This window comes from Girardinichthys multiradiatus, chromosome 13, assembly GCF_021462225.1.
Source record: "Girardinichthys multiradiatus isolate DD_20200921_A chromosome 13, DD_fGirMul_XY1, whole genome shotgun sequence".
NCBI classification, from domain to species: Eukaryota; Metazoa; Chordata; class Actinopteri; order Cyprinodontiformes; family Goodeidae; genus Girardinichthys; species Girardinichthys multiradiatus.
In genome coordinates this window covers 39,720,339-39,733,386 of record NC_061806.1, presented here as the reverse complement: position 1 = coordinate 39,733,386, position 13,048 = coordinate 39,720,339, and the positions used below count along the sequence as shown (strand labels likewise).

General features: G+C 40.4%; 1 protein-coding gene across 1 annotated transcript; it reads left to right on the top strand.

The window, feature by feature from the left end:
* Nucleotides 1-748: 748 nt before the first annotated feature.
* csnk2b (casein kinase 2, beta polypeptide) lies at nucleotides 749-12,493 on the top strand. Its single transcript, XM_047384501.1, has 7 exons — nucleotides 749-902; nucleotides 1,518-1,599; nucleotides 3,561-3,663; nucleotides 4,031-4,146; nucleotides 5,968-6,043; nucleotides 6,327-6,516; nucleotides 9,913-12,493. Exons 2-7 carry the CDS (start codon nucleotides 1,528-1,530, stop codon nucleotides 10,001-10,003), a joined length of 648 nt encoding a protein of 215 aa, XP_047240457.1. The 5' UTR covers nucleotides 749-902; nucleotides 1,518-1,527; the 3' UTR covers nucleotides 10,004-12,493.
* The last annotated feature ends 555 nt before the right edge of the window (nucleotides 12,494-13,048 follow it).

Genomic DNA, 13,048 nt, shown 5'->3' with positions numbered 1-13,048 from the left:
AACAACAAAATCAAGGTGAGGCTGTTTGTGACATCAGGAGTACGACCACCCAGCTCATACAGCTTCCATAGGGTTGGGCTCAGCCAATGGTCTAAAGCAGCTGCTGCTCTGTATGAAAAATAGTTCATTGTAAAGGTTCTGGTATCTGTTTAAGATCCCTTTAGAGTTCTGCTCATGTCCCACTTGGAGGAGACCATGGGAAGGAACTCTGGAGCGACTTCATATGCCTCCTGGTCTGAGAATGCTAAGGGATCTCTGCAAAATGAGCTGGAAGTTGTGTCTGAACAGAGAGGTCTGTTCCCACGGACATCTCCCTTGACCTGGGGATAAGTGGAAGACGATGGACAAAAAAACACTTCTACCTGCAACAGTGCACATAACATTTCCTTTACATCAGAGGGGGCCAACTCCAATCCTCAAGGGCTGGTGCTCTGTAAGTACAGTAAGAAAAAGACTTGATCCAGCCATTGAATTTTACATTTTTTGTTTGTGTTTTTTAATTGGAAAACATAATGTCCACGTTTTTTGGTATGTTGGTGGGGTTTTGCAGTTAGTGTGCAAATAACTGCTACTGTTTATTTTTTAATTACATCCATAGAATATAATTTTGAACCTTTTATGTTTAAGTGGAAATGCAGCTTTGGATGCAGTTTTCGTGTTTGTTTGTTTTTTTAATGGAGAAAATTGTTTTTGAAAGTAGTATTGAGGAGGATGTTTTATCCTCACTGGGGTTGTACTGCTGGAAGCTAACACTAGGCGGCAGCAGTCAGCCATCTACCTCCATAGGAAGAGGAAGACCCTGCAGGGTGAACCAGGAGGGGGTGTCCATTTTATTTACACTTGAGAGATAGCTTTGTTAACTGATAATCGGCTTCTCTTTAGTTATAAAAGTTAAAAAACAGGTACGTATTAAATCTAGTCAGATCTGTATATGTAATAAAAGGGCAAAAAGCAGAGTGTTTGCGGGTTTGAGAGGAAGCTGATGTTTTATCTTGAGGCCTGTTTTCTGACGCTGCGCCATTAGCCGTTTTTAGCTTAGTGAGCTAACGTTGGCTACATTAACCACCGCGTTTCCATACATCATCGTAACCAACACCGATGAATTGAGATGTTGTGATTTGTTAACGTAAATTATAAGAAAAAATGTATTATTGGAAAGTAGCCCTGCCTTTAAGATTCTGATACTTTATCCCACATAACCGATATATTTTGCGTCATGAGGAGTATGGTTTATTTTCACCTTTTAGAGAAACATAAGGATACTTTCACTGAGAAAATGGATGTGTGGTTTTGAAAAGGAGTGTAAATTCAGTGTTGAATTACGTAAAATAAGCGGAGAATGAGAAACGGAACCTCCACTACATTTAACCGCAGATTATTAGTTGCTGTTTGGATTTAATTGTTTTATAGATGTTGCAACCAGTCTCTCCTTAGAAATATTGGTGAATCGGTTAGCTGGTTCTGCTGTGGAAAGCCTTTCAGCACTCGTTTAATTGTTCTGTCCACTTTTTTTGTAGGTCTTTAGAGATGAGCAGTTCGGAAGAAGTCTCGTGGATTTCGTGGTTCTGTGGACTGAGGGGAAATGAATTTTTTTGTGAGGTAAGTAAAAGTTCAATTTAAACCTGGGTTTTGTTCCAGATTAGTTCAATGCTTTGATATTTTTTCTCTCTGTAGCATTTTAATCAGATATAAAACTATCACATTTTTCTTGGATTTTTATTTCTCTTAAAGCATCGCCCATTTCCTCTGTGGTTCTGGTCCCCTTTGGGCCAGATACCGTATAGTAAACCCTCAACCCACAGTTTTATACCATGGCTCTCAGACTCCAGGTCTCTGCTTCGACAACCTGAATTGATGACTTGCTGAGGAGTGTTGTACTAGAGGCCCCTGTAATACATAGAGGCCCTGTAATACATAGAGGCCCCTGTAATACATAGAGGCCCCTGTAATACATAGAGGCCCCTGTAATACATAGAGGCCCCTGTAATACATAGAGGCCCCTGTAATACATAGAGGCCCCTGTAATACATAGAGGCCCCTGTAATACATAGAGGGCCCTGTAATACATAGAGGCCCCTGTAATACAGAGTTCATACAATCATGCATTTGATTATTTTCTGTTGATTTCTCCATTCTCTGCCTTTTCACATTAAATCCAGCACTGAGGCATAAAACCTCGGTGAAAGTATCAGTCCCTCTCAGGAGCTCCGTTAATTCCAGGGTGGTACCATGATAGGATGTAACCTGTGTAATAAATCCCTTCATAAAATCTCTTTAGTCTAGTCAATATCCCACAGTCAACTTTTAGTGTTATTTGGTGATGTCCAAATGGAGCAATGAATGAATATTGAACCACTTCATCAGTTGCATACAGTTAACTACAATGTCTTAGTTGTCTTTGTACAGGTGAGGTTTAATGATTAAAAGCTCCATAGACGTTGAGGCTCAAACTCATGTATATTTGGTCTAAAAGTCACATTTTCTTTCCATGTGTTTTTAAAGGTTTATTAGAAATTCAAATTAAGACCTTTTTAAGAAGCATTGATATGGTTGGGCATCTCGGCTTTGCACCTGCGACCTCTCGGTTTATGAGCGGTGTCTCAAAGTAAGCCGCACAATCTGACACGCTGAATAAAATATACAGTATCTCACAAACTAAATACACCCCTCACATTTTTAATGTAATATCTTTTCATGGGACAACACTGAGGATATGACGTTTGATACAATGTTAGTCATTGTACAGCTTGTATAACAGAGACATTTTACTGCCCCCTAAACATAACTCGACACATAGCCATTAATACCTAAACCGCTGGCAGCAAAAGTGAGTACACCCCTAAGTGAAAATGCAGTGTCATATCTTCAGTGTTGTCCCATAAAAAAGATATCAAATATTTACAATAATGTGAGGGCTGGACTCATTTTTGTGAGATATGGAGACAAGATGTGTTTTCATGCTTTTGGTGTCGTGAGTCGACTATAAAGGTTCTGTGTGTTCGGGGGAGCAGACGTGTTGGGATTATACTGTATGCTTGTGGTGTGATTCATAAACTGATCGAAAAGATTTGAGCGAAACATTTTTTGACCGTTTGGACTTTGTTTCAAATGACAATTACAGAAACAACAACAACTGCACACATACCTATTACAAAATAATTTTAGGTGTCATGAAGTGCTTTTACCCCGCAACAAACCTGCTGAAGGCGTCCCGAAAACCTTCACGTTTTCAAAATAAGTATGAAGCTTGTATCTGAGCATCAGACGGCCACCTCTAGCGGTCGTATAACAAAGTGGGAGGGTGTAGGATGAGTGAACTCAACGTATCGTTGGCTCTCCGCGGGCGTAGTAAGGAAACCTGAGGTTGTGTAGAGAAAGATGTGTGTTAGCAACTTTGTTTAGACGGCTTCTTTTCACAGTCTGGAACAAAGAGACCAAAGCTGCAAGTGTGTGAAGTAGTCGAGAAACAAACACTGGATTGGGTTTCACTGCACTACAAATAACAGTTAGAACTGAAACAGTTCTTAAAAGCTAAAATACTCTGTTTTACTGAACTACAGGTGGATGAGGACTACATCCAGGACAAGTTCAACCTGACAGGCCTCAATGAGCAGGTTCCTCATTACCGCCAGGCCCTGGACATGATCTTGGACCTTGAACCAGGTTTGTGTTCTCAGTAAAGCATTTCTTACAGACTTCATGCTTCATTTAGTAGCTCTGACTAAGAGCGGGCAGCAGGACTAAAGGAACAGTTGATGTTTGACTTGCTGTTGTAGTTCTTTGAAGGTTAGTCTTATCTGCAGTCATTTGTCCCTCATCTTTACTTTTAACAGTCATTTGTGTTTCATTTCTAACCTTTTAGGATTTTTCTCCTACTTATCTCCAGTGAACTTATTTATTTAGCTTTTTCATTGATGTTGCCTGCTGAGAAGCTGCACTCTCCTTTGTTCTCCTTGTAAATTATGGGTCTGGTACTGTGCACCGGTGCGTGTGTGCAGACGAGTACACTGAAACATTTCTCTGCATTCAGATGAAGAGCTGGAGGATAATCCCAACCAGAGTGACCTGATCGAGCAGGCGGCTGAGATGCTTTACGGCCTCATCCACGCACGCTACATCCTCACTAACCGGGGCATTGCACAGATGGTAGGTGCCAAATCGATGGCCTTTATCCTTTAAGTTGACCTAACGCCAACATAGCGTCATGTTTTATTCATTGGGCATGATGGATGACAGCAAATCATGACTGGATATGTTTGCCAGTAAATCTGCAGCAACAGTTGGTACAATTGTCTAGGAATTAGTGATATATCACTATTAAAAAAAGGTCTAAATTAGATTAAACTGACTAAAAATCAAAAACAGCAGCATTTGTTGCTTTGTGCTTTGCCAGATTATGGGCGTAAGGAACCAACCAGAAAGACAACCATTTATAATTCAGCTTAAAATGCAATCTTAGCTGGACAGAAAGGACTTAATTTAGCTGTACATTTTTTTCTTCATTGAGTTCAGCCATTTCTTGTTCAGTCCTATTTATATAGTCGAGGCTGAGAACGGCTTTAGTATCGTAAGAGTCAAATTAATGGTCGTTTAATCCAGCGGTTCTGAAACCTTTCATACCAAGAGGAACAAAATCTACCAGTCGAAAAAAAGTTTTATGCATTTTTGGGATCTTTCCAAAATGCAAATTAGTGTGGTCAAAATAACCTGGTCCTATTAATAGTGCTCACTGTGAAGCACTTTTATCTGTGAAAAAAAGTTGTGACTCTTATTTAATTTATGTGGAATGTACTTTTGGTTGTAATTTAATTTTTGTGTGTAATCTTATTATTTTATTATTATAATATTTATTAAAGGTTTATGGCACGCCCTGCCTGCTGTCAGCCAACCCGGTTTTATTGATGAAGCACTTTAAAGACGGCAGGAGAAGTACCAACAAGTAAACAGGAGATGGACATGAAGAAAATCCAAATTAAATTAATAACTTAAACCAAGTGAAAAGCGAAAGAGAAGCGCTGGGTCTTAAAAGCAGGTTTAAAAATGGCTAGAGAGGAGGCAACGGAAAAATACCAATCTCTAGATGTCAGCAGAGAGAACCAGTTTGCTTCAGCAGTACAATGAACTGAAGATACCCGAGAAATCATCGAGCAGGTTTAGCATGTTTGCTGATTACCAAGAGTCAACCCTCAGAAGCCACATGACACAAACCTCCGTCCTAAATGCAAAGCAGAAGCTGGGGCGTCGACCAGGATATGAACTGGATTTCATCAATGTGTCTTCATCTTCTTTAGCTTTCTTTGTAAGAAACACGTTGCCTTTGGAGAAGCACAACCTGAACATTTTAACAAAAAAATCGAAGAGACTCATGACCTTCCTAATGATCCGTTCATGCTTAGGGGTTGAATTTAATTTAACTTTTTAACCACCAAACCGGAACCGGGGGAGGAATATTACTTTTTTATTCTACGATCCTTTCTCTACGATCTATTAGGTAAACATAGACGTGTGGTGTCTTTTAAAACGTCAGACTCTTGGCTAAACCCCTTCAAACTCCACAGAAAACAGTCATCGTGACTTTTGGTCCATCCTTCGTGTTCCATCCTCATTATTCTTGGAACAAAAGCAGCTACTGTGATATTTACACTTCTGATGGAATCTCCTAAGAGTTAGCTTTACTTTGATACCAAGATTATTTAGCTGGAGTTTGTCATTGCTGAACTCAATTACATTTGGGCATATTATTTTGAGCACAAACGTCTCGAAACATTCTTGTGGGATAAGAGGTTAAACACTGGGATGTTGGGCAGTGTGCTCAATTTAGGAAATAATAAAAAACACCCTGTGCTGATTGTATGTGTCTACATCCGTTTTTATCTCGATCGTTCAGTCAGTGTAAACCAGAAGTATGATTTCATTGTTTGTTATAGAAAATCTAAAACTTTGACTCTTGTTTTTTCCTTCTATCAGCTGGAGAAGTACCAGCAGGGAGACTTTGGATACTGCCCACGGGTATATTGTGAGAATCAGCCCATGCTTCCTATCGGTGAGTTAAAATGATGCTTTGTGGCTCCGGACCAAAGAGAAACAATTGTGCCAGAAGCTTTTCTTCTTCTGTTTAACTGACTTTGCTTTGGTTAAACCGGATTCTCAGCAGATTTGCTTCTGTTGTTGAAGTTATTATTATATTTGACTTGCAGGGGATCATAGTGGTGCTGTGAATGTAACACCTACCAGTTTTCCACGACCTTACATGTCCAGAAGATTTAGTTCAGATGAAGCCTCTGTCTGAGCTTGAAGCCGGTTTACTTCTCTTCTTCCTCCTTCAGGCCTGTCAGACATCCCAGGAGAGGCCATGGTGAAGCTCTACTGCCCTAAATGTATGGATGTCTACACACCCAAGTCCTCCAGACACCACCACACAGATGGGGCTTATTTTGGCACTGGGTTCCCCCACATGCTCTTCATGGTTCACCCCGAGTACAGGCCCAAGAGGCCCGCCAACCAGTTTGTCCCACGGTTAGTAAGACTTACACTCAGCAGGTTTGTTTTTCTGGACTGATTAAATAAACCTACGACTGTTATTTAATGATTATGTGTCAGAAACTCAGACAGAAACCACGGTTTGTTATTGTGCGTGTTGATGGTATTTTAGAACAAAATGGCTGAAACTGACTGTTAAGGTACAGAGGGGTATGAAACATGCTTAAAGAGCGCAGAACGTATTTCTACAAGTCAGTACTTAATAAGTCCAGTTTAGGTGACTACTCCAAGCTTTGTGTGTGTTCATCTGTGAGTATCTTCATCTTTCTCTCTAAAATCTGGCTTCTTTCAGTGTTCGCTTGTTTTTCTTTTTCTGGTGGATTTCTGAAATAAGACATTAAAATAAAGTGACGTTCTATGTTCTCCTCTACTGCAGAGGGTTAATACTTGTTAAATTAGGACTTTAATGGAAAGCTTTATACTCAGCCTGTGCTGATTTGTGTATCGAGAAACACCGTTTTAAATTTTTTCCTTATAAATGTTGGATCTCAGGGATTTATAGGAGGGTTCCTAAACAGTTTGGAAAACTCCGGAAGGTTTGGGATATGATTCCCAGGTTACATGAAGTGTGACAAAATGTTAGCATTTTTAGACATTTCTGCCTATCCCATTATTTAAAAGTTGTGTCCATTCCTCTGTCCGTCAGTTCACTCGTCTATCTGTCCATAGCTCGGCCTGCCTGTCCATCCATCCAGCAATCGGGTTGGCTTTCCTCCCATTCGTCCCTTTGCTCGTCTGTCCGCTTTGTCAGCAATCACTTTGTCCATCCATCAGTCTGTCCTTTCCTTTTGTCCACTTAAGCATCCATTGCTGCCATCCATCCACTTTCTGCTTCTTGTCCTCCCACTGCTTTCTGTTCATCCCTCCATTCATCACCCATCAGTCTGTCCATGCAGCTGTCCACTATGTCTGCTAATCTGTCCACTATGTCTGCTAATCTGTCCACTATGTCTGCTAATCTGTCCACTATGTCTGCTAATCTGTCCACTATGTCTGCTAATCTGTCCACTATGTCTGCTAATCTGTCCACTATGTCTGCTAATCTGTCCACTATGTCTGCTAATCTGTCCACTATGTCTGCTAATCTGTCCACTATGTCTGCTAATCTGTCCACTATGTCTGCCAATCTGTCCACTATGTCTTCTAATCTATCCACTATGTCTGCTAATCTGTCCACTATGTTTGCTAATCTGTCCACTATGTCTTCTAATCTATCCACTATGTTTGCTAATCTGTCCACTATGTCTTCTAATCTATCCACTATGTCTGCTAATCTGTCCACTATGTTTGCTAATCTGTCCACTATGTCTTCTAATCTATCCACTATGTCTGCTAATCTGTCCACTATGTTTGCTAATCTGTCCACTATGTCTTCTAATCTATCCACTATGTCTGCTAATCTGTCCACTATGTCTGCTAATCTGTCACTATGTCTGCTAATCTGTCACTGTCTGCTAATCTGTCCACTATGTCTGCCAATCTGTCCACTATGTCTGCTAATCTGTCCACTATGTCTGCTAATCTGTCCACTATGTCTTCTAATCTGTCCACTATGTCTTCTAATCTGTCCACTATGTCTTCTAATCTGTCCACTATGTCTTCTAATCTGTCCACTATGTCTGCTAATCTGTCCACTATGTCTGTTAATCTGTCCACTATGTCTTCTAATCTGTCCACTATATCTTCTAATCTGTCCACTATGTCTGTTAATCTGTCCACTATGTCTTCTAATCTGTCCACTATGTCTTCTAATCTGTCCACTATGTCTTCTAATCTGTCCACTATGTCTTCTAATCTGTCCACTATGTCTGTTAATCTGTCCACTATGTCTTCTAATCTGTCCACTATGTCTGCTAATCTGTCCACTATGTCTTCTAATCTGTCCACTATATCTTCTAATCTGTCCACTATATCTTCTAATCTGTCCACTATGTCTGCTAATCTGTCCACTATGTCTGCCAATCTGTCCACTATGTCTGCTAATCTGTCCACTATGTCTTCTAATCTGTCCACTATGTCTTCTAATCTGTCCACTATGTCTTCTAATCTCTCCACTATGTCTTCTAATCTGTCCACTATGTCTTCTAATCTGTCCACTATGTCTGCTAATCTGTCCACTATGTCTTCTAATCTGTCCACTATATCTTCTAATCTGTCCACTATATCTTCTAATCTGTCCACTATGTCTGCTAATCTGTCCACTATGTCTGCTAATCTGTCACTGTCTGCTAATCTGTCCACTATGTCTGCCAATCTGTCCACTATGTCTGCTAATCTGTCCACTATGTCTGCTAATCTGTCCACTATGTCTTCTAATCTGTCCACTATGTCTTCTAATCTGTCCACTATGTCTTCTAATCTGTCCACTATGTCTTCTAATCTGTCCACTATGTCTGCTAATCTGTCCACTATGTCTGTTAATCTGTCCACTATGTCTTCTAATCTGTCCACTATATCTTCTAATCTGTCCACTATGTCTGTTAATCTGTCCACTATGTCTTCTAATCTGTCCACTATGTCTTCTAATCTGTCCACTATGTCTTCTAATCTGTCCACTATGTCTTCTAATCTGTCCACTATGTCTGTTAATCTGTCCACTATGTCTGCCAATCTGTCCACTATGTCTGCTAATCTGTCCACTATGTCTTCTAATCTGTCCACTATATCTTCTAATCTGTCCACTATATCTTCTAATCTGTCCACTATGTCTGCTAATCTGTCCACTATGTCTGCCAATCTGTCCACTATGTCTGCTAATCTGTCCACTATGTCTTCTAATCTGTCCACTATGTCTTCTAATCTGTCCACTATGTCTTCTAATCTCTCCACTATGTCTTCTAATCTGTCCACTATGTCTTCTAATCTGTCCACTATGTCTTCTAATCTGTCCACTATGTCTTCTAATCTCTCCACTATGTCTTCTAATCTGTCCACTATGTCTTCTAATCTGTCCACTATATCTTCTAATCTGTCCACTATATCTTCTAATCTGTCCACTATGTCTGCTAATCTGTCCACTATGTCTGCTAATCTGTCCACTATGTCTGCCAATCTGTCCACTATGTCTGCCAATCTGTCCACTATGTCTGCTAATCTGTCCACTATGTCTGCTAATCTGTCCATTGCCTTGGTCTGTGAACGTCTTCTTGCATAATAATAAGTTTTTACCAAACCTCTTAGAAGCCTTCAGAGTGGAATGAGCAGTTGTTGAAGCAAACATGGTTGATGTCGCTGTAAACAGCCTCATTCATGTCTATCCGGCCTCTGTGGCTCTTGTCCAGTTGATGTTGAATCTTGTGCCGCTGTGTTTACCATTCCTGCTAAATAGAACCTCAGAACCCTGACGTCTGTTTGTTGATGTGTTTCCTGCAGCCTGTACGGCTTTAAGATCCACCCCATGGCCTACCAGCTGCAGCTGCAAGCCGCCTCCAGCTTCAAGAGCCCCGTCAAAGCTATCCGCTAGGAGCGTGGAAGCAGGTGGAACGAGGAGGAATGTGGTGAAAGGAAAGTCAGGAATGAAACGTATGGAGAGGGGTCACCTGAATTTTCCACAGCTCCCCAGATGCCCCCTCCCCATCATGAAGACTGTATTATTTTTGAGTTAGATTAGCCCATATGGGGGAAAAAGGGTAAAGATTTAGGTGTGAGCGAGACAGAAGAATAAAACACACACAGCCATGATTATGGTGAGAGACACACACACACACACACACACACTGAAAGAGCCACAAGCTTTAGGTGTACCATACCGAACTCATCCGTGCCAAAAAGAGAAGGTCAGAGGAAGCTGAGGAACCAGACGGGCCGTTTGGCACTACAGTTTATTTTCCTTGTTATATTCAGTTGATTGATGGACAGAAAGTTTAAAAAGTGCAATGTGTAAGCCAGCTTTCAGCCCTGGCTCTCTGCTGGTTCTGTATTTGATGAAAGGTGGTAAACCCTTCTTGGTAAGCTTCCTCTCCCCTTCGAGCTCAGGCTGACGCTCGGAAACACAGTTTGGATGCTGCTGGCGGGTGGTTTTTCTTCATCACTCATTTAAACTGAAAAAATTAGGATATTTCTGGGGCAGGCGTATGGGACTTTGAGTTAAATTTGCCTTAAGGTACAGAAAAAAATTGATTGTTTAGGAAAAAGAGACAAATCTGACTTTCTGAATCGTCAAGCAATTGTAATTTCTGACCCTGTGTAAATTCTCCTGCTGTCTGTGCATTTGTGTAAGCAGCCGTCTGTATTCGTATCAATAAAAACGCCTCCTTCCTCATGCCCCAGCAGCAGATTTATAGTCAGATTCCTTCCCTGCAGAAATAGTTTGACGTCTGAAGAGCGAATCGGACTCATGTACCCCTAACACCCTTTGTGTTTAATCCATCCAGAAAGTGAACATGTAAAGGTGAAATGGTTTCTAGGTCGTCCTGTTTCCATCTATGATGAAACAGTTTATATGTTTATAAGACATTAAGCAGGTTTTTTCCCCAACGTCTAACAATAACGGGTCTAAAGTGGATATTATTAATTGCATCCCAGTTTGAGACAGTAAAACTGGGTCCCTGACAGTTGATTCACTCATTTTCAAAGATAAGTTTGGAAAGAAGACTGTTTTTTTTCCTGGATCGATGATGGTTTGGTTGCTCGAGTTACCGAGAGCAAACCCACCATTAAACGTGTAATCAATGAAGAAAAAGGTTCATTTTGCAGTTTTTTTCTTTGGCTGGTAGCTCTTCTCACAGTGTCTTCATGTGAATGTGTAGTCCTTCATCTGGGTCTGGATCAGAACACAAAATGTTTTTGGGGAGTTTTATGAACCAAAAACATCAAAGATGACAAACTGATTGAAATAACCGGTAGGATACTCCACTTATGAGTTGTACAAACCTTAATATTCCCGATGTTGGAGTTGATCTGTCGTGTAAATTCCAGAGAAAGGTCCTTTTCACCCACTAATGAAGCGGATGTTCACTTGTTTAATGAACTTGTGGAAAAGGCAGACAATAAAATGCTCAGAAGGTTACAAAAACTGATGAAAATGTAGTGAAAGATGTTATAGATGCTAAATTTTGTGGAATTCCTGCTGGAATGCTGATATGAGTTCAAATGAACAACCTAAATGATTTGTGGGGTTTCAGGAGTTTTTGGGTCAGGCGCCATTACAGTTTATTTTAGGTGGTAGTATCTGGTCCCTTCTTATCATCATAACGCCCAAATCTCACTAATAATCCATTTGTATGTTCATCAAAGGGTTTATAGTACAAACCTTTCCTATTGATTATGGTTCGGATCCATGTTTGGACCAGTTAACGGTAGATTATAGCCCACAATCAAACCTAAAAGTGACCTGTTTTAAGCTGGTAATGTGTGGGTTTTGCTTCTTAGGTTGTACTTTCATAACAGAAACAATGTGGTGCCACATTAACAAACTACATGAAGGCATTCGGATCTCCTTGAGGATCTTGGGAGAAAAAATGTTTTTCCTTCAAAACTATTTAGTTTTTGTGTCATAAGTTGGTTTTTGTTACATTCACAGCCAGGCTTTCACTCACTAGTTGCCTACATAACAGTGGTAGATTACGTCTCATAAACAATGTAACAAAATGTCAAACTATTTCTGAGGAGTTGGACAGTCTGAACCCTTCCGCTCGCTCCTCTGCTGCACTGATCCGATTCTAGTTTCTCCTCTGCGTTTATTTATGTTCAGCTGCAGAGACGGACTCCATCACCTGACTGCGTTTAGTTGTTTTTGTTTTTTTTTTTTGGCTTTTATTCCAGTTTTGATAGACACTCAACAGGCCTCCCCCTTTTTTTTTGTGTGACTGCAACAGATTTTCCTTTGTGAGGCTTCATGAACAGGAGAAACTGTATTTATGTCTGGATTTTAACTGATGTTTGTGCTGTGTTTGTGCGACTGTGGAAGGTGAGCAGGATTCGGAAACTCAATAAACTTCTATTTTCTTTTCAAGCCTTTTGTCTTCTCTGATGAAATTCACCCTTTGTGCCAGCAGGTGTCAGTATAGCGATGGCTCAGATTCTTCCCGGCCTACCTGGGTTCCTGGACGCTTATTTAGTTATTTACAGTTTAGCGTTTTATTTTTTCCTAACTTTGTCCTTGTTGATTCAAACTGAAGAAAAGTTGGCCAGGTTCTGTATTCTGGATCAGATTTTATTTGGTTGCTTTTTAAATGCTATTTAAATTATATAGAGCATCCCTTCAGCATTTTTATTTGACTATTATTGCAATTGGATTATTATTTTTTTCTTTAAAATCCCTTTTGCCCTGCGATGGACTGGCGACCTGTCCAGGGTGTACCCCGCCTCTCGCCCATAGACTACTGGAGATAGGCACCAGCTTCCCCGCGACCCACTATGGAATAAGCGGTAGAAAATGACTGACTGACTCTTTAAAATCCCCTTATTTGTTGTATCCAACAATTTAAATACATTTTCATGTACTGTAAATCTGACATTTGGAATGAAAAAAATCAACTTGTGGTTTCTTTTTCTTAAAGTAACATCA

Excerpts from the sequence above, each read along its gene's own strand:
- csnk2b (XM_047384501.1), top strand. The coding sequence starts at position 1,528 with ATGAGCAGTTCGGAAGAAGTCTCGTGGATTTCGTGGTTCTGTGGACTG. Across the intron at positions 1,600-3,560 it reads GAAATGAATTTTTTTGTGAG|GTGGATGAGGACTACATCCA; the intron begins GTAAGTAAAAGT and ends ACTGAACTACAG. Across the intron at positions 3,664-4,030 it reads GATCTTGGACCTTGAACCAG|ATGAAGAGCTGGAGGATAAT; the intron begins GTTTGTGTTCTC and ends CTCTGCATTCAG.